We start from the raw sequence: 23,683 nt of genomic DNA on the forward strand, positions 1-23,683 counted from the left end.
TTTTCCAAACAAATTGCGTTTGAAAGACCACTGCGCAAATACAGCGTGGCAAAAAATATTGCAACGACTGCCATTTTATTCTCCAGAGTCTTTGCTAAAAAAATATTTATAATGTTTAGGGTAAGTAATTTTCTAGCACAAAATACTGATTTTAACTCGTAAACAACGTGTCAGAAATAGGCTTGTTTTTTTTTTTTTTTTCTCTTCATTAAATACCTTTTGCTTTCTTTCTGGTCTTTTAATATTTTACCTTTACTGCTAAATCTGTTTCTTTTCTATCTGTTCCTTTTCTGAAGGACAAGGGCCCTACTGAATTCTAGTTATGAGATATTATCCCTTTATTTTTGTAGTTAGAATGTTTCCTTCAATTGAGCAATGTAACTAAGGCGCCTTGACATATTGATATGGTAAAATTTGCTCTCCCATATATATTGGGCCGAGCATTAGGTCTTTGGACCATATCTATGGTATGAGCTCGCCTTACTATTGATATATTAATGATATGCAATTTGAAACTATTCCATACTATGCAGTTAAAATGTTGTTTGCCTGATATTTGAATGTTTGGTGCCTATATTCCCGTCACAGTATGTTTTGTATTATTTAGGATGTTTTTTGGAGAAGTCTTTGTCTCTTTTGGTATACCTTTTATTTCTCTCAATAAAATAAGATTGTAAAGAAATAGGCTTGGTCCTTAGGTGGTTAAAGAATTTGAAGGAACATAATGAATTTACTCCATTTTAGAATGAGGCTGTAACATAACAAAATGTGGAAATAGTAAAGTGCTGTGAATACTTTCTAGATGCACTGTACAGTTTTTGTAGCTGCTGACTTTTAACTTTCATGCCAGAGACTGGAGCTTCGCTTTCATCACCTCCCACACAGCCACTGCACATATACGGCCTGGTGGGAGCTTCCTGCTGAGTGGATGTTCCTGAACGTCCTTCAAAAGGAAGGAGATTTTTTTGCGGCCGCGTGCCCGCACAGCTGAGTGATCCCGGTGTGCCTGTGTCCCCCAGACACAGCGCAACACCGCTTGGCAGTACTTTCCAGATGCACTGTACAGTTTTTTTAGCTGCTGACTTTTAACTTTAATGCCAGAGACTGGAGCTTTGCTTTCATCACCTCCCACCCAGCCACTGCACATATACGGCTGGGTGGGAGCTTCCTGCTGAGTGGATGTTCCTGAACGTCCTTCAAAAGGAGGAGATTGTGTGACTGTGCGCCCGCGCAGCTGCGTGATCCCCGTGTGCCTGTGTCCCCCAGGCACAGCACAACACCGTTTGGCAGGAGGGCTCTGTGATTGGCACTCCTGATCACATGATGGCTGTGTTCAATCACTGTTGTCATGTAATGTAAACACAGCCATTGTCACGGCGATCGGCTCTGCTTTTCCTCACACAGAGCCTGTCAGTGAGGAGAAGGAGAGTGGATCTGTGCTGCCAGCTGGGGATCAGTGAGTTTACAGCACTTTTACTGCTTTTTACTCACTGATCATCCAGCTAGTGTCCCCAATACAGTAAAAACACCTGTCACACATCTGTCCCAGTAATCTGGCACATCTGTGAAAAAATGGTGTCGCGCTAATCACAGCATAAGCATAATTCAGCTGACAGCCTGAGTCCAATGAGCAATGAAAGTCCAAGTCTATCCAAAAGAGTGCAGAGAGAAGAGGGTCCACCACCAAATAGAGCCACTAAACACTCTTACCAGCTGCTTAGACCCAACAGGGTCACACAACGCCCAATATGCTGATGTATTCACAACAAGTGGGATCCAATAACCTCAAAGACACTTCTGCTGCTACGGACTGGAATCACTTCCAATAGACTTTAGCTGCACTTAGAGGACACAAACAAAGAATCCCCTCATGGTGTAGTAACTCATAACAGTTTATTTGAATAAAAAGAGAGCAGCTTACATTAAGGAGGTCAGTTGTCAGCGTTCAGTGTTACAGCAAGATGCGATCGTTGGTTTGCGACCAACAAGATGGCTGCCGTGTCCCTCGTCTGCGCATGCGTCAGCCAATCCCGACGCGTTTTGTCATACAGTTACGTCATCAGGGGTGTGGCTAGACGGGGACGCCATACCAATATATAGCCGAGGAAGGCGGGGCAGTCAAACGAAACCCGGAAGTGAACGCTCATCACAAGCATTCCACCAACCGGAAGCCCCCAATGTCTTACGCAGGAAATCATTGCGAGGCAACAAATAAATAATATACTAAAACCCAATTCATATTCAAATGAGCAGTGGGCCGCAATACATATATATTAAGCTCATCTTAATAATATCATTATAACATAGCTCAGACCGGGAAGCGGCTCCATCTGGTGGCGGGAAAACAGTACTGCACAACCAATTGATAAAATGACAATGCATATACACATAAAAGATGCTGAAACCATCAACAACAAAAATACATAAAAGTACATATATAAAAAGCTAATAATAATACTGCTATATTATACTAAAAATTAATTAAAACATATTTAAAAGGTGCTACTAGTAAGTCTAAAAAGCTGGATAATCAAAACAGAGAGATTTCAGGAGGAAATAAATAGTAAAATACTCTGAGGGAATACAGGATCTGGGAGGGAGCAAGGCGTTTAAGAATTGCTAATGAATGCATTTATGTCCCAGTCGATATTCAAGCTGAAAGGGGCATAAGATTTTATTTTATATATCCAGGATGTCTCCAACCTGGATACGCCTCTGGCACATCTGTCTGCGATCATTTGGCACACATCATCTGCTACGTCTGTCTGTGATCATCTGCCACATCTGTCTGTAATCATCTGGCGCACATTATCTGCCACATCTGTCTGTGATCTGCCACATCTGTCCCAGTGAAAATCTGCCACATCCCAGTGATCAACATTTTTCACATCTGTCCCAGGAATCATCTGCGCATATTTGTCCACATGGCTAAAAAATTATCCAAGGCCTTGTGATAGGTACTCAAGAAATTAAATGTGTAATTCATGCTTCTAGAACTCTTGACGGTGCTACTTGGATGTTGGGCCTCTGTATGTGGCCAGGCTGTGGAAAAGTCTCACACATGTGGTATCGCCATACTCCGGACGAGTAGCAGAATGTATTTTGGGGTGTAATTTCTAACACATGCTATGTGTTAGAAATATCTTATAAATTACCAACTTTGTGTAAAAAAAAAAAACGCTTTCATTTTCTTTCCACATTTTCGAAAAACTTGTGGAAAAAACTACATGTTCAAAAGACTCATTATGCCTCCAAGAATGTACATTGGGATGTTTTCTTTCCAAAATGGGGTCGTTTTGTGGATAATTCTATTGTCCTGGTGCTCCAAGGCCTTAAAAAATGTGATAGCTACTCAGGAATCGAAATGTGCAATTTATGCCTTCAGAAAGCCTGACGGTGCTACATGGATGTTGAGCCTCTGTATGTGGCCAGGCTGGGGAAACACGTGATATTTCCATACTCAGGAGGAGTAGCAGAATATATTTTGGGGTGTAATTGCAAGTTTATCTATGTCATGTGTAAGAAATAACTTGTTAATATGACAATTTTGTTGAAAAAAAAATTCTTCATTACCCAAACTATTGTGGGCAAAAAATTGCAACTTCAAAAAACTCACTATGCCTCTTACTAAATACCTTGGACTGTCATCTTTAAAAAAGGAGTCATTTGGGGGGTATTTATACTGTCCTGACAGTTTAGGGCCTCAAGAAATTAGATAGGTACTCAGTACATCAGGATTAATAGTTCTTTTTTTTTTTTCAAAATTTTCACTCTTTTATGGCTTACAGTGGGTACGGAAAGTATTCAGACCCCCTTAAATTTTTCACTCTTTGTTATATTGCAGCCATTTGCTAAAATCATTTAAGTTCATTCTTCTTTCTCATGAATGTACACACAGCTCCTCATATTGATGGAAAAACACAGAATTGTTGACATTGTTGCAGATTTATTAAAAAAGAAAAACTGAAATATCACATGGTCCTAAGCATTCAGACCCTTTGCTGTGACACTCATATATTTAACTCAGGTGCTTTCCATTTCTTCTGATCATCCTTGAGATGGTTCTACACCTTCATTTGAGTCCAGCTGTGTTTGATTATACTGATTGGACTTGATTAGGAAAGCCACACACCTGTCTATATAAGACCTTCCAGATCACCATGCATGTCAGAGCAAATGAGAATCATGAGGTCAAAGGAACTGCCTGAAGAGCTCAGAGACAGAACTGTGGCAAGGCACAGATCTGGCCAAGGTTACAAAAAGATTTCTGCTGCACTTAAGGTTCCTAAGAGCACAGTGGCCTCCATAATCCTCAAATGGAAGACGTTTGGGACGACCATAACCCTTCCTAGAGCTGGCCGTCCAGCCAAACTGAGCAATCGGGGTAGAAGAGCCTTGGTGAGAGAGGTAAAGAAGAACCCAAAGATCACTGTGGCTGAGCTCCAGAGATGCAGTCAGGAGATGGGAGAAAGTTGTAGAAAGTCAACCATCACTGCAGCCCTCCACCAGTCGGGGCTTTATGGCAGAGTGGCCCGACGGAAGCCTCTCCTCAGTGTAAGACACATGAAAGCCCGCATGGAGTTTGCTAAAAAACACCTGAAGGACTCCAAGATGGTGAGAAATAAGATTCTCTGGTCTGATGAGACCAAAATAGAACTTTTTGGCCTTAATTATAAGCGGTATGTGTGGAGAAAACCAGGCACTGCTCATCACCTGTCCAATACAGTCCCAACAGTGAAGCATGGTGGTGGCAGCATCATGCTGTGGGGGTGTTTTTCAGCTGCAGGGACAGGACGACTGGTTGCAATCGAGGGAAAGATGAATGCAGCCAAGTACAGGGATATCCTTGGCAAAAACCTTCTCCAGAGTGCTCTGGACCTCAGACTGGGCCGAAGGTTTACCTTCCAACAAGACAATGACCCTAAGCACACAGCTAAAATAACGAAGGAGTGGCTTCACAACAACTCCGTGACTGTTCTTGAATGGCCCAGCCAGAGCCCTGACTTAAACCCAATTGAGCATCTCTGGAGAGACCTAAAAATGGCTGTCCACCATCGTTTACCATCCAACCTGACAGAACTGGAGAGGATCTGCAAGGAGGAATGGCAGAGGATCCCCAAATCCAGGTGTGAAAGACTTGTTGCATCTTTCCCAAAAAGACTCCTGGCTGTATTAGATCAAAAGGGGGCTTCTACTAAATACTGAGCAAAGGGTCTGAATACTTAGGACCATGTGATATTTCAGTTTTTCTTTTTTAATAAAGCTGCAACAATGTCAACAATTCTGTGTTTTTCTGTCAGTATGGAGTGCTATGTGTACATTCATGAGGAAGAAGAATGAACTTAAATGATTTTAGCAAATGGCTGCAATATAACAAAGAGTGAAAAATTTAAGGGGGTCTGAATACTTTCCGTACCCACTGTATATCGAAAAAAAAAAATAAAAAACTCAGGGGTGAATAAATACCACCAAATGAAACATCTATTTGTGTGAACAAAATGATTAAAATTTAATTTGGGTACAGTGAAGCATGACTGAGTAATTGTTATTCAAAGTGTGAGATCACTGAAAGCTGAAAATTGGTCTGGGAAGGAAGGGGTGAAAGTGGCCAGTATTGAGGTGGTTAAAGTGCTACAAGTTGCTCTCTGAGTTCTGTTGAGCCTTTCCTGACCCATTGAGTGGGCCTGTTAGATTTTGTTTCCCTTATGCCTCGTACACACGTGCAGATTGTCGGCCGAAAAGATTCGGCCGATTGTAGGCTTGTTAGTATGATACTTCCGACAGCCGACAGCGCACTTTCGGCCGAACAGAATCAATCTGTCGTGCAAGCATTAAAATTTTTGTATGCCGACACCAGAACGGCCGATTGTTCGCCAGTCAGTACAGATTTTGGCCGACAGACAGCAGGTTTGCAAGACTGGGCATGCTCAGAAAAGAAAAAACACAGGGAAAGTTAACCATCACATGACATCACTTCTGCAGTCGGATGTTGTTGGCCGACAAAATTCGTGTGCAGTCTTTTGCAGTTTTCAACAGACACGACAGACCTTGGACAAAAGACGGCCGATCGTTCGGCCGACGATCGGTATGTGTGTACGAGGCTTTAGTAATGACTTGGAAAACAGGATTTTTGATTTAGCAGTATAATCAATTTCCAGGAAACACAGGTCCATCCCCTCTGTTCTTGTGATTTCCTTAATGCTTGCTACAAAACTGAAGTTAACTAAGAGTGGGAGCGGTATCCCTAAGGCCTTCCCTCTTTTACAGTGTCCAATTACCTTAAGACAGCTGCATTTATCCATGGTAAAGACTAAAATTCCCGCACTCTAAGAAATGGATTTTACTGGTATCCTATTTTTGCTTTTTTTTATAGAATTTAAGTGATGCAAATAGCAATAAATGCTTGTCAGAGGTTTTCTGTCCCTTACTCATTCTTTTGGAGAAATAAAAAAAAATAATTGCTGTCTGTTTCCATGGGGAGGATTTCTTCTCACCTCTTTAAGTCTGACAGCTGTCAAATCGGAATTGAGCAGAACTCTTCCCAAACAGACAAATTGTCAGTGGCTCCAACTTTCCTCTGTATATCCATAACCTAAAAAAAAAAAAAAAATAGAAATTAAGAGCTGCCTGTATTTACTTTTCTTCCTGTCACTACAGAACACATTGGGAGCTCACAAACTCAGAATATGAAAATGCAAACAGCCGCTTTAGCTTGAGCTATGTTTAGTAGGCTATTTTGTGTATTCAGCCAATCGGATATGAGAGACAAGAATGTGTTCATAAATCCACTAAATGTTTGCAAGGATGAAGGAAGCTAAAGAGCTAAATCTCCAAGGCAGGATCTGGCCAGGTCAAGAGTCCTGTGTATGTGTGTGTCTGCAGTATATGTGATAAGGAAAAGGCCATAGTCCATGCACAACTCATCATTCGCTGGTCTGTAGTAACACGTCTCACAACAGGATGCTCTAACAGCAGAGGGTTACATTGCCTTTAATTACTTTTCTTACTCAGCGTGCTGGATGACATCATTCAAATTTCTTTGCAAGGTCTTACTTTGCCCTTTCCCTTTTCAACAGATATTTTATCTATGTATCCTAAAATGCCTGTCATTGCTTGTTCTGCTTGTTTGTCGTTTTGATTTACCCAGGATTCCATTATGAAAAAGTTACAAACACGTACAAAACATCTATAATTTTACAGAACTAAGCAGAAGCAAACTCCTTTGTGATTGGTGGAGGTTTTGGCATTCTGCTAAACACGCATTTATACTGTCCAGTGCAGGCATTTCTGATCCTAATAACCAAACATGCATTAAAGCTGAACACTAGGCAGATTTATTAAATAATTAAAGAGAAATTTCGGGAATTATTTTTGGAAAGGAGAGTGGAAGTGTAATGTATTTAAAGCATATTGAAACCCAAGGGCAAAAATAGAATATGTTGTAGCTGATTAGGCCTTCGATAGGGAGGCAGCTGTCCTGTGACTGTAGGGAAGCAGCCTTGTCACCATTGGGCAGGACAACAGAAGACCTCTCCACCAACAGAAAATTGTCAGCTCACAAGATTTCTGGCTAGATCAATGGGTATTTTATTTTATTTTTCGCACCTACTGAACAGATATACCTAAATGTTTTCCATGATATATTTAACAGACCAAGACTGAACACATAAGAGAAGGTAATTATTAAGGTTTATATACGCTTTAATCTATACACTTACCTCAATGCTGTCCTTTCCGAGTTATGGCTCTCTGAAAACTGTACCTAAAGTGAAACAGTGCTGTTATCCCAATGCTTCTGATCTGTATGCTTTTTATTGTATGTAGCACTGCCCCCTAGAGGGCTGCTGAGAATTGCAGTTTCTGGATTCCCCTGGGTTACCCGTAGCAACAGTCTGTAGAAACTGATCACTTTAGACACTTGGCTCAAACAATGAACAGTTCAGGGGATTTGGTTTTTGTCTTTTATTTTATAACTGGGGTGGGAGAAGGGATGAGTGGGATACTCCAACTATGAACTATGCACAAATCTTGAGGACAACTGACTAGTGGGTGCGGCAAGGCCGCTGCTTTACCTTGCCACTGAATTGAAGTAAAAGAATATGATCCTGATTTAGTTCCTCTTCAGGGTCCTAACTTGGCACCCCCTTTCTCACTTGCTTTGTGTTCTAGCCCCTGTCCACTGACTCTCCACCGGAGTGGTCCCCTTCCAGGGTAGACCCCTGGCAAGCTTCCCGGTACTCACGGACACTGTTTTTCCCAAGGTTGCTCTGCCTTCAGCTTCACTTGTCAGTATCCACTGGACCTCCTGGCTCAGCACCACACTTCTGGCTCACTAGGCTGACCGCCTGTGACCACCTTCCATACAGACAGGAGAGACAGCCGTCACCCTCCTCCTGGGACCTGGCTTCCCACCCAAAGACACCTTGTCACATGTGCCCTTGGCTTTTATAACATATCCCAGGATGCACCACTGGAGTTCCAACCCACTGGGATAGTCATAAAAGCCTGTGTGTCACTGGCTGGGTTTCCTCCACTGTCCAACAGGCTCCCCTATTGGATACAGTGGGGACACTCCCTCAGACCAGATGAATCGCACATGGACACATGCAACAGGTCTAACTACTGATCAGGCTCCCCTGATAAGCAGATGGAGCAGACTATGGTTAAGGATGCGGCTGACAGGAAGGCAGAGGCTGTGGCCCGCAATATGTACACCATAGCTGGTTCGGCACTGAGGCCGATATTCACCATTGCCCTTGTGTCGCAGACTCTGACCGAATGGACTAGGCTTTTGCACTGTGCCCTGGAGAGGGAGCAGCTCCCCCCTGCCTCTGCTGAGCTGGTGGACCAGCTGGTCAAGGGGCTGCAGTGTATCTGTGATGTCTCTTTGGATGCAGCTCCTCTAGTGGCTCTGCTCTCTGTTTCGTCAGTGGTTCTTCGGCGTGTCTTTTGGCTCAAATGTTGGTCTGCCATGACTGATCTTTCCATTCAAGGAGATCGCCTGTTTAGTGCTACCCTGGATTACTTCATAAAACATCATTAAAGTTCTTACAGGGGGGAAGAGTACATTTCTTCCGCAGGCTAAGGGCAAGGACCCTCGTCATAGATGTGGGCCCTCCTCGGCTCATAAGAAGTTTTTTCATCCCTCAGGGTCCACTGACAAGGGATCGAAGCCCTTCAGGGCCTCCTCTGGAGGATCCAAGCGAACTGGCAAGTCAAGAGCAGGCTTTTCCAGACCCACGGACAAAGCCCTTTCAGCATGAAGGTGCCACCCTCACTCGTATCTGATTTGGGGGGATGTCTTCGCTGGTTCCTGGACCCGTGGACTCCCCTGGTACGCAGTGGCTTTTTGATCATTGGCAGATTTTTGTGTAGCTGTAGAGAACGCTGGAAAAGATCAGCATAAAAAGCAAGACCCATGTACTATTTAGTTGCCATCAGAGTGTCAAGTGGCCTGCATCAGCTTTTCTTTCACTTAGAGATACATTGGTATGCATTCATTTTTATCAAATACTTTTGTCAGGTAGATGTGGTGTTTTGGGCAAGAATCAGCTTTGCAGTGGGCAAATCGGGTACAATATCTGTGGGCAATTTTAGTTACGTATTCTCTTGGATTTGCTGGTTTTACAGTTTTGGGCATACTGCATTCTTTAGAGTGATTGTAAACCCTTACACATACCCATCGAAGTGACTAATTTCAGGCGATACATTGAGATTAAACAAATCCTACTAAGTGAGTTCTATCTGTCTGTCTTCATCCCTCTCCTCTCTACATCCATTCAAAGTCCAGAATTTATAAGTTTGTCTGATAGTTCAGGAAAAAAAGGGGGTGGAGAGCGGAAGTTACACTCTACAGAGCTCAGGAGAGATCTAAGTGTTGATTGGAGGGAAGGGACACACCCTCTTCACAACAACACACAAGAACAGAGCTGAGACTGTCAATCTGCTGGAGGTCCCTCCCCTTTACCTCTTGGTGCCAGGTAAAATTGTCAGAAGTAAATCATGTTCATAGCAGAGGAATGAATGTGATATAGCTGTGAATATCTGTAGGTGGGAAGTCTAATTCAAAGCAATAGGAGGCTGATAGCGCCTGCTGTCCTGTTTGCATGTAAATGTTCATACAACAATTTCCTGTGAATGTCCAGGGCCGATCATTCGCAGGTAATCGTTTCATGACAAATTACTTGGGACACCAGCAAATAGCTGCAGGCGCTGTCAGCCTCTCATTGCTTTGAGTGGGGCTTCCCACTCCCAGCTATTCAGAATTGTGAATGGGGCCCTATTTGGCACTATATCATCGTCTTGACAAAATAAGCAAAATTCTATCCAGAGGGGAAGAAACAATGAGCAAAGTGGGAGAAAGTGAGAGATGTACAAGGAAACTAAAGATTGTCACATGGGGAAAAAGTGTCCCCTTTCCAATGTACACATTTAATATTTTATGCTTCAATAAATAAATGTCGCATGGCCATTCAATAATTTGTTGTGTGATAGTGATTTGCTGTCCATCCACACATTCAGCTGTCCTCTCCCTCCTGCAGTGCTGCTCCTGTGCCTCCTCACTACAGTATTTACGCCACTGCAGTAACTATGTCAATTTTAGAAAATTAACGTACAGCATTGCTGCAAGTGTTTATTTTGATGCATTACTGACTCGAAAGCTGATCCCTAGCTTTTAATGAAATGTAAATAGTTTGTTTGGACCAAGCTGGTTCAAACCAGCTATTTCCTTCTCTAACAGATACAGTGGCTGGGAGCACTATATAAACTGTATGTAGCCTCAGATACATACAAAATACAGCTCTGTGTGTTGGCAGTGGGATGGGAACTTACCTTGCAGCTCGTGCAACAAAATTGACTGCTGCTTAGCCAATCACATGGAGCTTTGTATTGTAAGAATGAATACAAAGCTTCATCTGCATCGCTTAGGTAATAGTTCATTTGGACCAGCTCGGTCCAAACACACAAATTAAACTTCACAAAAAGCTGGAGATCAGCTTTAAGGGGTTCTTTACACTGGAGGCAGGCTTCAGTGTGATTTTATTGTCAAATGATCGGGAGCCAGGAAAATTTTAAGGTGAACCCCACGCCAACATTTTTCTAAAAACGGTGTGGGTTTTCCCCTGGGATCCTTACCAGATTCTTGTCCAAGCATGAAGCCCGGGAAGGCCAGGAAATGGAGGGTATGAGCGGGCGCCCCCTCTCTTGAACCATAACAGGTCACATGGCCTCAATATGGCGGATGCTCAGGACAAGGGTCTCTTCCCCACAAACCTTTGCACGGTGGTCATGGGGGTCTAAGGGCAGAGGGCATATCAGAATCTGGAAGCCCCCTTTAACAAGGGGGCCCCCAGATCCTGCACACCCCCCCATGTGAATGTGTGTGAATTCACCAAAAAAGTGTCAAAAGAAAAACAACTGCACACAGCTTTTGACAAGTCCTTTAAAAAAAAAAAAAAACTCAAAAAGTCAATGTCCCTTGAAGTAGATCCAATGTAAATCACGATGAGCGCCGGCCACTGACCGGCACAGAAAAAAAAAAGCCTGCCGAACGCGTCTGCTCACGTGACTCGTCACACGCCAAATGACAAATAAATATGGGGTGGGGGTCATTCGTTGATGTTACTGGATGACCCTGCCCCCATATTTACCTGTCATGCGGTGTGTGACAGGACACTCCCCAAATAACAGGTAATTTGGGGGGGGGGGGGGGCTTTCCTGGCCTGCATGCTTGGATAAGGGTCTGGTATGGATTTTGGGGATGACCCTAAGCCTTTTTTTTTTGCATAGGGTTCCTGTCCCAAAGGGCCTGGTATGAATTGATGGGGACCCCATGCTGTTTTTTTTTAAACTGCCATTTGTTTTGTTTAAATTCTGCTGATAGAAGGGAATCCTGCTGTGAGGAGATGAGTCATGGTTGTTAGGGACATGGCAGCTGGCCAACCACTCCCTAACAACCAGCACTATTCCGAATAAAACAAAATGAATGTCAAAAATAAGAAACAAATTCTAAAAAAGAATCGGTCCATTAACTAATACATCTGAAAACAAATTCTTCACCTAACGAATGGATCTGAAAACTACTCAAAACTTTCTGGCTTGCACAAGTCTGCTATCAACCAACCAACCAACCAACCAACCAACAAACAACTCTGTGTAGTGTGAGCCACCAGTGTCCTAGCAACCGATAATGCTGTGCATCCTGGATGATGCAGGTATGTTGTAAAAAGTGGCTGCCTCAGATGACATCTGCCCCTGCATATGGCTGATGGCAACAGGTAAAAAAACATTTAAATTTGGATAGAGTGGAGAGGGATTAGAACACCTGTCATTTTTAATTAATATCTGTGCCCCCGTTAGGGGGATTCACCTTCTTTATTTGTCCTGTTTACTGTATTTACTGAGAGTGAAAGTAAATTCCAAATTTTGGGTTGTCACCAGAACAGTAATAGAGGGTAAAACTGCCCAATTCTAGTGCAAGTGACATCCAGAGATTCCCTCTCACTTTCTGTTTAGGCTATGGAACAGAAAGTGAAGGGAAATCTCCCCAACAGCACACAGATGGCAAAAACCTTACAGTGGTTATTATTCCCCCATCCTTAATCTATTTGACATTTTTTTAAAACAGTTATGCCTGTAGTTCTGTTAAAGCGTTTGTTACCCTAAAAAAAAAAAATTATCCTGTTCCCTTAAAGCATGTTATACAGCACAGTGAGTGCTTGTGCTGTGTCATTTGGCCCCCTATATCACCTAAAAAACCTGGCTGACCCTGTCAGTTTCTACCCTCCCCTCTGTAAACTGACCACAGTGTATTATGGCTGCTGAGCCCTGACACTGTGGTCAGTTTACGTGCCTCCACACAGTCTCCTGTGTCCTCCTCCCCCCTCCCTTTCCTGCCTTTCAGCTCTATGTCATGGCCCGCCCACCCCTCCTGCTGCTGAAATAACTGTTAATGTATTCTATAATCCTCTTTGTTTCCTAGTCCTGTGTGCCTCTGTCTGTGTTTTATTAAAAAAAATGCTGTGAATACCTGATTTCAGTGTGTTGCTCAGTGATCACGTGACCGGCCAGCTCTTTCTCTCTCTCTCTCTCTCTCTCTCTTTCTCCCCTCCTCTCCTCCCGAGTGACATCAGCAGGGGAATCTCGGCCCCGCCCACTGCAGCTGTCAGACGTGGAGATGAGAGAGCCGGCCGGTCACGTAATTGCCGAGCAGCACACTGAAATCAGGTATTCACAGCATTATTTTTAATAAAACACAGAGACAGAGGCACACAGGCTCAGGAAACAAAGAAGATTATAAAAAATCATGCACATGGCTTAACAGCCACTTTAAGCACTTGCTGACTGCCCTCTAGCAGTTTTACTACTACAGGACGGCCGCTGTGCACAGAATCACAAATATATACGTGATCCTGCATTTCTAACTAGGGGTGGGAATGAACGCCGCCGGTTGCTTGTAATTATACACAGTGGGAGCCGATCAGCAAGTACAGTGGACTCTCTGTCTGCCGGCACCTGCCGTTCATCCTACAGAGAGGTAGAACTGAACTCTGCCTATGTAAACAAGGCAGATTGCCTATCCGGACAGGAGGGAAGGCTTGGGTCATGTGTCTCTGCAAAGCAGGGAATAAATTCCATGTCTTCCCCTAGTAAAAGCACCTCCCACACTGTACTTAAACACAGGCTAGACACACAGTTAACACTTTGATTGCCCCTGATGTTTACCCCTTCTCAGCCAGTGTCAGTACAGTGACTGCATATTTATGGCACAGATCACTGTATTAGTGTCACTGGTTCCCAAAAAAAGTGCCAGGCCCCTTTAACACTTGTGCGACTTGTCCTGTGACTTGGGACTGCAAAGTCGCATGACAAGTTGTACCCCATGATTTCCAATCAGTACAATTAATATCTGTGCGACTTCAAGTGGCAGCAAGTTCAAAGTCCCTGCACTACTTTGGTCCGACTTTGATGTGACTTGAGGTCCATAGACCTCAAGATTACACAGGCATTGCTTCACGTCTAAGTCGTCCTACTTTCAGGTCCTACAAGTGTGAAAGGGGCCCTAGTGTCAGTGACCAATTTTTCGCCGCAATATAGCAGTCCCGCTATAAGTCGCTGATCGCCACCATTACTATTAAAAATAAATAATTAAATAAAAATTCTATAAATACAGTATATCCCACAGTTTTAGATGCTAAATTTTGCACAAAATCAATCAATATAAGCCTATTGGGATTTTTTATTTTACCGAAAATAAGTAGCAGAGTACTTATTGGCCTAAATTGATGAAGAAATTAGATTTTTACATTTTTTTTTTTATTATTGGATATGTTTTATAGCAGAAAGTAAAAAATGTTTTTTGTTTCAGAATTGCCGGTCTCTTTTTGTTTAGAGTGCAAAAAATAAAGAATGCAGAGATGATCAAATACCACCATCTATTTGTTGGGAAAAAATGACATAAATATTATCTGGGTACAGTGTCACATGACTGCGCAATTGTCAGTTAAAATAACACAGCGCTGTATGGCAAAAAATAGGCTGGTCATGAAACTGTTGCAAAACTGTGTTTTAGCATGTTGGACGCAGCAACGCATAGCACTTGGGTACTGGCATTGTTGCTGATATTTACATTACATATTTCCCTTGGTTACTGCTCTCCATAGAAGGGAGTTTATGGAGCAGACAGAACTGGAGTGTCTGTGCAGCAGGGCCGTGTAGAGACCTTTGAAGGGGCAGGTGCTCAAAGTGCGGGGGGTGATCAGTGGCTGTGGACATGGCGTGGGGGGTGATCAGTGGCTGCGGACATGGTGCGGGGGGGGGTGATCAGTGGCTGCGGACATGGTGCGGGGGTGATCAGTGGCTGCGGACATGGTGCGGGGGGTGATCAGTGGCTGCGGACATGGTGCAGGGGGTGATCTGTGACTGCAGACATGGCGAGGGGGGTGTTGTTCAGTGGCTGCGGACATTGTGCTGAGGGTGATCAGCGGCTGCGGACATTGTGCAGGCTGTGATCAGCGGCTGAAGACATGTTTCGGGTAGTGGTCAGCGGCTGCGGATATAATGCAGGTGGTGGTCAGTGGCTGCGGACATGGTGCAGGGGGTGATCTGTGACTGCAGACATGGCGAGGGGGGTGTTGTTCAGTGGCTGCGGACATTGTGCTGAGGGTGATCAGCGGCTGCGGACATTGTGCAGGCTGTGATCAGCGGCTGCAGACATGTTTCGGGTAGTGGTCAGCGGCTGCGGATATAATGCAGGTGGTGGTCAGTGGCTGCGGACATGGTGCCGGTGGTGGTCTGGTCAGAGGCTGTGGACATGGTGCGGGGGGGGGGGGGTCAGAGGCTGCGGACATGGTGCAGGGGGTGGTAAGAGACTGCGAACATGGTGCAGGTGGTGGTCAGGTCAGAGGCTGTGGACATGGTGCAGGGGGTGGTCTGATCAGAGGCTGTGGACATGGCGCAGGGGGTAGTCAGAGGCTGTGGAGTCAAGTACATGGAACATAGGGCGCTTCTGTTAGGGAGATCAATCCTCAATGATATAGGGGTAGGGTTACTTGGCCTCCATGGTCGTGCAGGGAGTGCCACGCTGACACTGGGGCAGCTCTTTTGGAAAGTAGTAGCAACTCCAACTGATAGGACAAGAAAGGGACGGAAAGCACTTCCATCCAAGGCCGCGGTGGAACGCACGCCTCGCTCGTGGACCGCATGGGTCGAAGTGACATAGTGCGGTCCACAAGCGAGGCGTGCATTCCACTGCGGCCTCAGACAGAAGTACTGTCTCTGGCCTGACTCCCCTATTCTACCACCCTCCTTGCTTCTGGACAGCTGAGGAGGACCAAGCCACAGGTTCAGAAATGGACCACAAGTGATGCTGTCATATGCCTGTTTAGTCGTCTATCCTGTAAGTTTTAATTCTTTGTGTGCCAATAAAGGTAGTCTATGCTGCACTTAGAGGCGCCTTCCCCTTTTCTTGTCCTATTAGAGGCTGTGGACATGGTGCGGGGGGGTAGTCAGAGTCTGTGAAGTCAAGTACATGGAACATAGGGTGCTTCTGTTAGGGAGATCAATCCTCAATGATGGAAGGGGAGGGGGGAGGGTTACTTGGCCTCCATGGTCATGCAGGGAGTGCCACGCTGACACTGTGGCAGCTCTTCTGGAAAGTAGAAGCAACTCCAACTGATAGGACAAGAAAGGGACAGAAAGCACTTCCATCCAAGGCCGTGGTGGAATGCACGCCTCGCTCGTGGACCGCATGGGGCGTAGTGACATAGTGCGGTCCACGAGCGAAGACGTGCGTTCCACTGCAGCCTCAGGCGGAAGTACTGTCTCTTGCCTTACTCCCCTATTCTACCACCCCCCCTTGCTTCTGGACAGCTGAGGAGGACCAAGCCACAGGGTCATGAATGGACCACAAGTGATGCTGTCATATGCCTGTTTAGTCGTCTATCCTGTAAGTTTTAATTCTTTGTGTGCCAATAAAGGTAATCTATGCTGCACTTAGAGGCGCCTTCTCCCTTTCTTGTCCTATCAGAGGCTGTGGACATGGTGCGGGGGGTAGTCAGAGTCTGTGAAGTCAAGTACATGGAACATAGGGTGCTTCTGTTAGGGAGATCAATCCTCAATGATGGCCTCCATGGTCATGCAGGGAGTGCCACGCTGACACTGGGGCAGCTCTTCTGGAAAGTAGAAGCAACTCCAACTGATAGGACAACTAAGGGACAGAAAGCACTTCCATCCAAGGCCGTGGTGGAACGCACGCCTCGCTCGTGGACCGCATGGGGCATAGTGCGGTCCATGAGCAAGGCGTGCTTTCCACTGCGGCCTCAGACAGGAAGTACTGTCCCTGGCCGGGCTCCCCTATTCTACCACCCCCCTTGCTTCTGGACAGCTGAGGAGGACCAAGCCACAGGGTCATGAATGGACCACAAGTGATGCTGTCATATGCCTGTTTAGTCGTCTATCCTGTAAGTTTTAATTCTTCGTGTGCCAATAAAGGTAGTCTATGCTGCACTTAGAGGCGCCTTCTCCCTTTCTTGTCCTATCAGAGGCTGTGGAGTGCTCCGGGGTCTGGTCTTACCTGCTGATGTGGCAACAAGGCGCCTTCGCTGCGCCGAGACCAAGTGCTTCACTTATGTCACTGCGCCCACTATGCTGAGCATGTATGAGCTTTTTGAGCCCAGCAGGCTTCGGGAATGGCACATGGGCAGTTGCACTGTCGGCCCGCAGCCATACTGTTTATGAGCGCCGCTGCGGAAATTTTGCCTTGACAAAAGGGCACTTTGGGCATCAAGGGACAGGTGCCAGCCTCCGCCCCTCCCCCTCTGCATGTGCCTGCTGTGCAGGCCAACTAATCATCTTCTATCTTTCATTTTCAAAGTTTAACTGTACAAGTTGATTGATTGCAATGCACATTTAAAGTCCAATTTTGATACATTCCCCCCACCCCACAGTGTTGCTACTTCTGGGCTATATGTTCGCTCCAGTCATGCTATGGTTAACATTCCTATTATCAGTACTCAGCTATGTCGCAATTCCAGTCAGCAGTGAAGACAGAGAGTGAACTTTGAATAGATAGAGAAAACGTGCTGAGTGCTGGTCTCCCCCACCCTGCCCGAGACACAACTCCTCACACCGGCTCCTGTACACTTGTCTGCCGGAAGACAGTGTGAGCCATGGGTCTCCCGGAGGCAGCTGGGCCCTTCCTGCTCTCCCTCACAGCTATCCCCGTGTCCTATGTGGTGAACTCCATGAGTGCGGCCTCTGAGTGAGTACAGAGCTTCTATCACCTTGTCTGCAACAAAGCTGACTGACCTGTGCTACAGGCATACACCTACACCTGTGTGCTGTGTGCAGCTCTGACCTTCTACCTGGATTAATACACTCTATGGGCTGCGTTTAGGAGAACTAGTAAGGGCTTATTCACACCACAACACATCTAATAATGCATGTATGAAAATGTGTTACTATGCATTTTACACACGTTACTTTTATTTTGCGGTGTTGCACCTTTATGCGCTTTTGCGTGCACTTTAACGGGTTGCGCTGAAAAAAAGTAATGCATGCCGTACTTTTTTTTTTTTTTCAGTGAAGAACAAATACAACGCAATGCGCTAGTGTTCAGTGCATTCATAGGGAACCATTATATTTGGTTGTCGTGCATTGGGAATGTGTCTACAAACACAGTGCATCTGGTGTGGATATACCCCAAACTAATGCCCCATACACACATGCAGATTATCTGCAGACTTACCAAAACCATATAATATGAGGTCAAACCTAAACACTTTCAATTTGTATGCAATCCGGCAGGCCCTTGCACTACATAGAAAAGGTAAGTCTGCAGACAAAAGTCTGCAGATAATCTGCACGTGTGTATGGGACATAATGCTGGCCATACACTATACAAAAAATCATTCAAACTCATTTTCGAAACGCGAACACTCGGGCGTGAGAGCAGACGATCGTGCCATCATGTAATGACTGATAAATCGTTCAATGGACGTAAATGAATCCAGTTTTGTCACATATGCCTAGTGCAAACAGTTTGGACGAGAAACACATTAACCTTTCAATTTATCGTTCGGCAGAAAATTTCCAAACTTGTCCTTCGTTTTCTTTGGCTCAAAAACGTCACAGCCGTTTACCGATTTGTGCCCATTAACTGGCTGAAAAACAAACGAACTGTCCAAGTAACCTAATTTTGGCTAGCATAAGACCGGGATGCCATTAAAGTTCACGTACGTCTAAAGGCAGGTGCCCCAATACTTATGTATATAAAAGTATATAGTACTGTGCAGACTACTGTCGAGAGTACTACTAAGGTCTCTACTCCATTGATTTACATAGTACTCCATGGGCTACTATCAGAAGCAATAGTGAGAGCTTCTCCATTGATTTAAATAGTACTATGCAGACTACTGTCCATTAATAGTAAGATCTACTCCATTGATTTACACCGTACTCTATGGGATACTATCAAGGAGAACTAGTCAGAGCTGCTCCATTGATTTAGATAGTACAGTATGGACTACTATCAGGGTACTAGCAATTTTGCTATATATATATATATATATATATATATATATATAGCAAAATTGCTAGTGCATAGTATTGTATGGACTTCTTTCAGGAGTACTTTAAGGTCTACTCTATTGCTATGTGCAATACATTATGGGCAACTGGCAGGAGTACTAGTACGATCTACTTTATTGCTATTCATAGTACAATATGGACTACTGTTAGGAGTACTAGTAAGATCTGCTCCATTGCTATGTATGGTATTGTATGGACTACTGTCAGAAGTACTAGTAATATCTACTCCACTGATTTATATACTGTATTACTGTATGGAGTACTAGTAAGATCTGACCGCTTGCTGTTTATAGTACTATATGAACTACTGTCAGGGGTACAAGTAAGATCAGCTCCATTGCTGTGTATTGTACTATATGGACTGCTGCAAAGAGTACTACTAAGATGTGTGCAATTGATTTATAAAATACTGTGTGGACTACTGTCAGGAGTAATGAGATCTGATCTGGTGAATTATATAGTACAGTATGGGCTACTGTCAGGAGTATAAGATCTGCTGCATTTATTTATATAGTAGCGTATGGGCTACTGTCAGGAGTACTAATAGGATCTGCTCCATTGCCATGTATATTATTGTTTGGACTACTGTAAGAAGTACTAGTAAGTTCTACTCCATTGCTATGTATAGTACAGTATGGGCTACTGTCAGAAGTACTAGTAGGATCTGTTCCACTCACTGCTGTATTTAGGCCTAGGCCGACACTTTGCGGGGGGGGGCAAAAAAGCCGCCCCCCGCATGAAAAAAAAAAAAACCCTAGATCCGTTGCACTGGCTAATACTTGAAAAAAAAAAAACACGTTCTGTTATTCCCGGGCAGGCGGCGCATGCGCAGTGACGTAATGGTGCCGGTTGGCGCCATTTTTTAAATGTAAGTCGCCTCAAGGCAAGTGAGACTCCTCCGCAGCAGATGCAGGTGCTGCGGGCATGGTACAGGAGATTCTCCTGTACCATGCCCGCAGCACTGCATCTCCTGTACCATGCTGTCCACAGCCCTGCATCTCCTGTACCATGCTGTCCACAGCCCTGCATCTCCTGTACCATGCTGTCCGCAGCCCTGCATCTCCTGTACCATGCTGTCCACAGCCCTGCATCTCCTGTACCATGCTGTCCACAGCCCTGCATCTCCTGTACCATGCTGTCCACAGCCCTGCATCTCCTGTACCATGCTGTCCACAGCCCTGCATCTCCTGTACCATGCTGTCCACAGCACTGCATCTCCTGTACCATGTCCGCAGCACTGCATCTCCTGTACCATGTCCGCAGCACTGCATCTCCTGTACCATGCCCACAGCCCTGCATCTCCTGTACCATGTCCGCAGCCCCTGCACCATTCCTGCAACCACTGCATCTCCTGTACTATGTCCGCATCCCTGCATCTTCTGCACCATGCCCGCAGCCCCTGCATCTCCTGCACCATGCCCGCAGCCCCTGCATCTTCTGCACCATGCCCGCAGCCCCTGCACCATGCCCGCAGCCCCTGCATCTCCTGCACCATGCCCGCAGCCCCTGCATCTCCTGCACCATGCCCGCAGCCCCTGCATCTTCTGCACCATGCCCGCGGCCCCTGCATCTTCTGCACCATGCCCGCAGCCCCTGCATCTTCTGCACCATGCCCGCAGCTCCTGCATCTCCTGCACCATGCCCGCAGCCCTGGAAGATTTTCCCCCAGGCCATTTTTCCCTAAAACGTCTTTCAGGACAGCACCTTAGAGAGATGGCTCCTCCCTCTCCTCATCAGGAAACACCCCATCCACCAGATTTTAAAAGGAGGCTTCTCCCACCATTCATCAGTTTTTGTGTTTCCTCCGGCCGAGGAACACCTCTGTGGGGAGCTGGGCTCTTAAGGTGCTATCCTGAGAGACCGGGCTTCCTACGTCCACCTACCCTTTTTTGGAGACGATTGCTTCTCCCATTCACGCGACCGACTGCAGTGCATGGGCTCCTTCTTCCTCTTCAGTGCTCTAGGCCAGGACCCCGCAGAGCACAGCCCTGGGAAGGCATCTTGGAGGAGCGGAACAATTTTCCTTAGACTTCCGCCGCTTTTTTTTTTTTTCAAATTTGCCGCCATTTCTCCGGATCGAGTGACGCTCGTCCGGACCGGAAGTGAGGTTCCGGAAAGGGCAGCGTTCTGCAGGGGGCATATGTCGTCATTTCCGCCAGACGCAGAGGAAGAAGGGAGGAGCAAGCTGGTGCCTTATTCCGGATCCGGTCCAGTGCAGGTGCGCTTTGGTCTCCGGAACCGGTACCGAAGCCACGGGTGATACCGCTGCCAAGCGATGGAAGCTTCTTCAGCGAGTGGGACAGGCACAGGCACCAGTAAGGCCCAGGTAAGGGGTATCTTTATATGGCCTATCTTACTGTGGGGTCTCTCTCCAACCCTTTTATCTTTCCCCCCGGTGGCTGGGGGCCTGTCAGGGCACATGGGACTTCCCTTAAAATGTCTTTCTGTGCACCTTGGTGACCCTGAGAATCAGGCTGACTCTTAAGAAGCATGTGTATGTTTTCCCATTCATGTCTTCCAGGCTAAAAGCTCGGAAATTGTTTCCAAGAGAAAGTGTCCTTCATGCAAAGCAAAGTTGTCGGAAAGCTGGAAAAAGACACTTTGCCAGGGATGTATTGATGCACTAGTAAAGGAAGAAGCATCTGCAGTTTGTGGCGATCTAGTCGCATCTGTGAGGAAGGAATTGGATGCTACCATCCAATCTTTTCGGTCATCCCTACAGGATCCTGCCCTGAGTCAGCCATCAGCCTCACTGTCCTCTCAGGGTTCACAAATGGTTCCTTCGGTGGGGACAGAAGGGGTTCCTTCCACCCAAGGAGATAATTCCCCCTCACATTCCAAAGAGGATTCAGAAGAAGAAGAGGAGGGAGGGGCACAAAGTAGGCCCACTAAATACAAACTATCCTTAGAGCAAGTGGATGGTCTCCTGAGGGCAGTTTACATCACCCTGGGTCTAGAGGAGGAAAAGAAGGAACTGTCCCTACATGACAAAATGTATGCAGGCTTGGAAGAGCCTAAGGGCCGTATCTTCCCAGTGCATCAGACCATCTCAAGTTCAATAAAACATGAGTGGGCTGATCCGGAAAAGAAAACCTTCTTCCCTAAAGCCTTTAAAAGGCGATTTCCTTTTGATGAGGACCCAGGAGCTCCCTGGAATAAGATGCCAAAGATTGACGCAGCCTTCTCCCAGGTTTCTAGGTCAACAGACCTAGCATTTGAAGACATGGGAGTCCTGAGGGATCCCATGGATAAGAAGATGGACCAGCAACTTAAGAGATCCTGGCAATCCATCATGGGGAGTCTAAAGCCTGCCATGGCAGTAACCTGTGTGTCCAGGAATCTGGAATACTGGCTTAGCCAGCTAAAAGCACACATCACAGCAGACTCACCTAAACAGGAAATTTTGGATTCCTTTTCCACGCTCTCCACAGCCATAGCCTTCATTGCTGACGCTTCAGCAGAGTCAGTGAAGATGACAGCAAGATCTGCAGCTTTATCCAACTCAGCCAGAAGGGCTCTTTGGTTAAAGACATGGCCTGGAGATACAGCTTCTAAAAATAAGCTGTGTGGACTTCCTTTTCAAGGGGATCTACTATTCGGGCCTGGGCTAGACTCTGTTCTAGATAGAACAGCAGACAAAAAGAAGTCTTTTCCTGTGAAGAAGAAACAGGCAGCAAAGAAGCTTTTTCGACCTCAAAAAGCTCAGCAAAATAGCAGACCCCAGGAGAAGAGAAGAAACTGGTCGACACAAAAACCCAAAGGGAAAGGAGGTGTTCTCTTCCATCCTCCTGTGTCAACCAACATAACACAATGACAAGACATTGCCGGTGGGAGGAAGATTGAGGGAATTCCTCCCCTATTGGGCAGCCATAACAGAAAATCAATACATTCTGGATATGCTGTTCCAAGGCTACAACATAGAGTTTTCAGAGACGCCACCCGAAAGGTTCTTTGTCACAAACCTCCCAAGAGATGCAGAAAAAGCCCTGGCTATGATGGACCTGAGGCGACAGGGAGTTGTCTGTCCAGTTCCAGTGGAGGAACAACATCAGGGATTCTATTCCCACATATTTTTGATAAAGAAACCATCGGGGGATTTTCGTCTTATACTGAATCTGAAACCATTAAACAGGTCAGTTCTGTACAAAAAGTTTCGAATGGACTCAATTCTTACAGTCAGAACCCTGTTAACAAAAGGATGCTTCATGGCATCAATCGACTTACCTGCATATCCCTATTGCCCCTCGCTCACAGAGATTCCTAAGGTTGGCAGTAAATCTGGGAAAGGAAATGCTCCATATCCAATTCAAAGCACTCCCTTTCGGGCTATCATCCTCCCCTCGTATTTTTACGAAGGTAATGGCAGAGTGTTTAGCTCCCCTCCGCCTTCAGGGAATCTCTGTGGTGCCTTACCTGGACGACCTGCTTTTCTTTGCCCCGTCAAAGGAAAAACTTCAAGAGGACCTGCACAAGGCAAGAGGTCATCTAGAAGCTCTGGGATGGATAGTGAACATCAAGAAATCGAATCTCACACCGGCTCAGCGGGTTCAGTTCCTAGGGTTTCAGTTATGCTCTGTGGAACAAAGAATCTTCC

At 45.6% G+C, this 23,683-nt stretch overlaps 1 protein-coding gene across 1 annotated transcript in view; it reads left to right on the top strand.

Moving 5' to 3' along the window:
- The first annotated feature begins 17,523 nt into the window (after positions 1-17,523).
- Positions 17,524-23,683, top strand: part of TM6SF2 (transmembrane 6 superfamily member 2) — a 92,404-nt gene continuing 86,244 nt past the window's right edge. The window contains exon 1 of the mRNA XM_082268200.1: positions 17,524-17,761. Within this exon, the coding sequence (XP_082124326.1) occupies positions 17,670-17,761 (92 nt within the window). The 5' untranslated portion in view covers positions 17,524-17,669. The remainder of the gene's footprint in view (positions 17,762-23,683) is intronic.

Source organism: Pelophylax lessonae (genome assembly GCF_965119305.1).
Source record: "Pelophylax lessonae genome assembly, chromosome: 1".
Classification (NCBI taxonomy): Eukaryota; Metazoa; Chordata; class Amphibia; order Anura; family Ranidae; genus Pelophylax; species Pelophylax lessonae.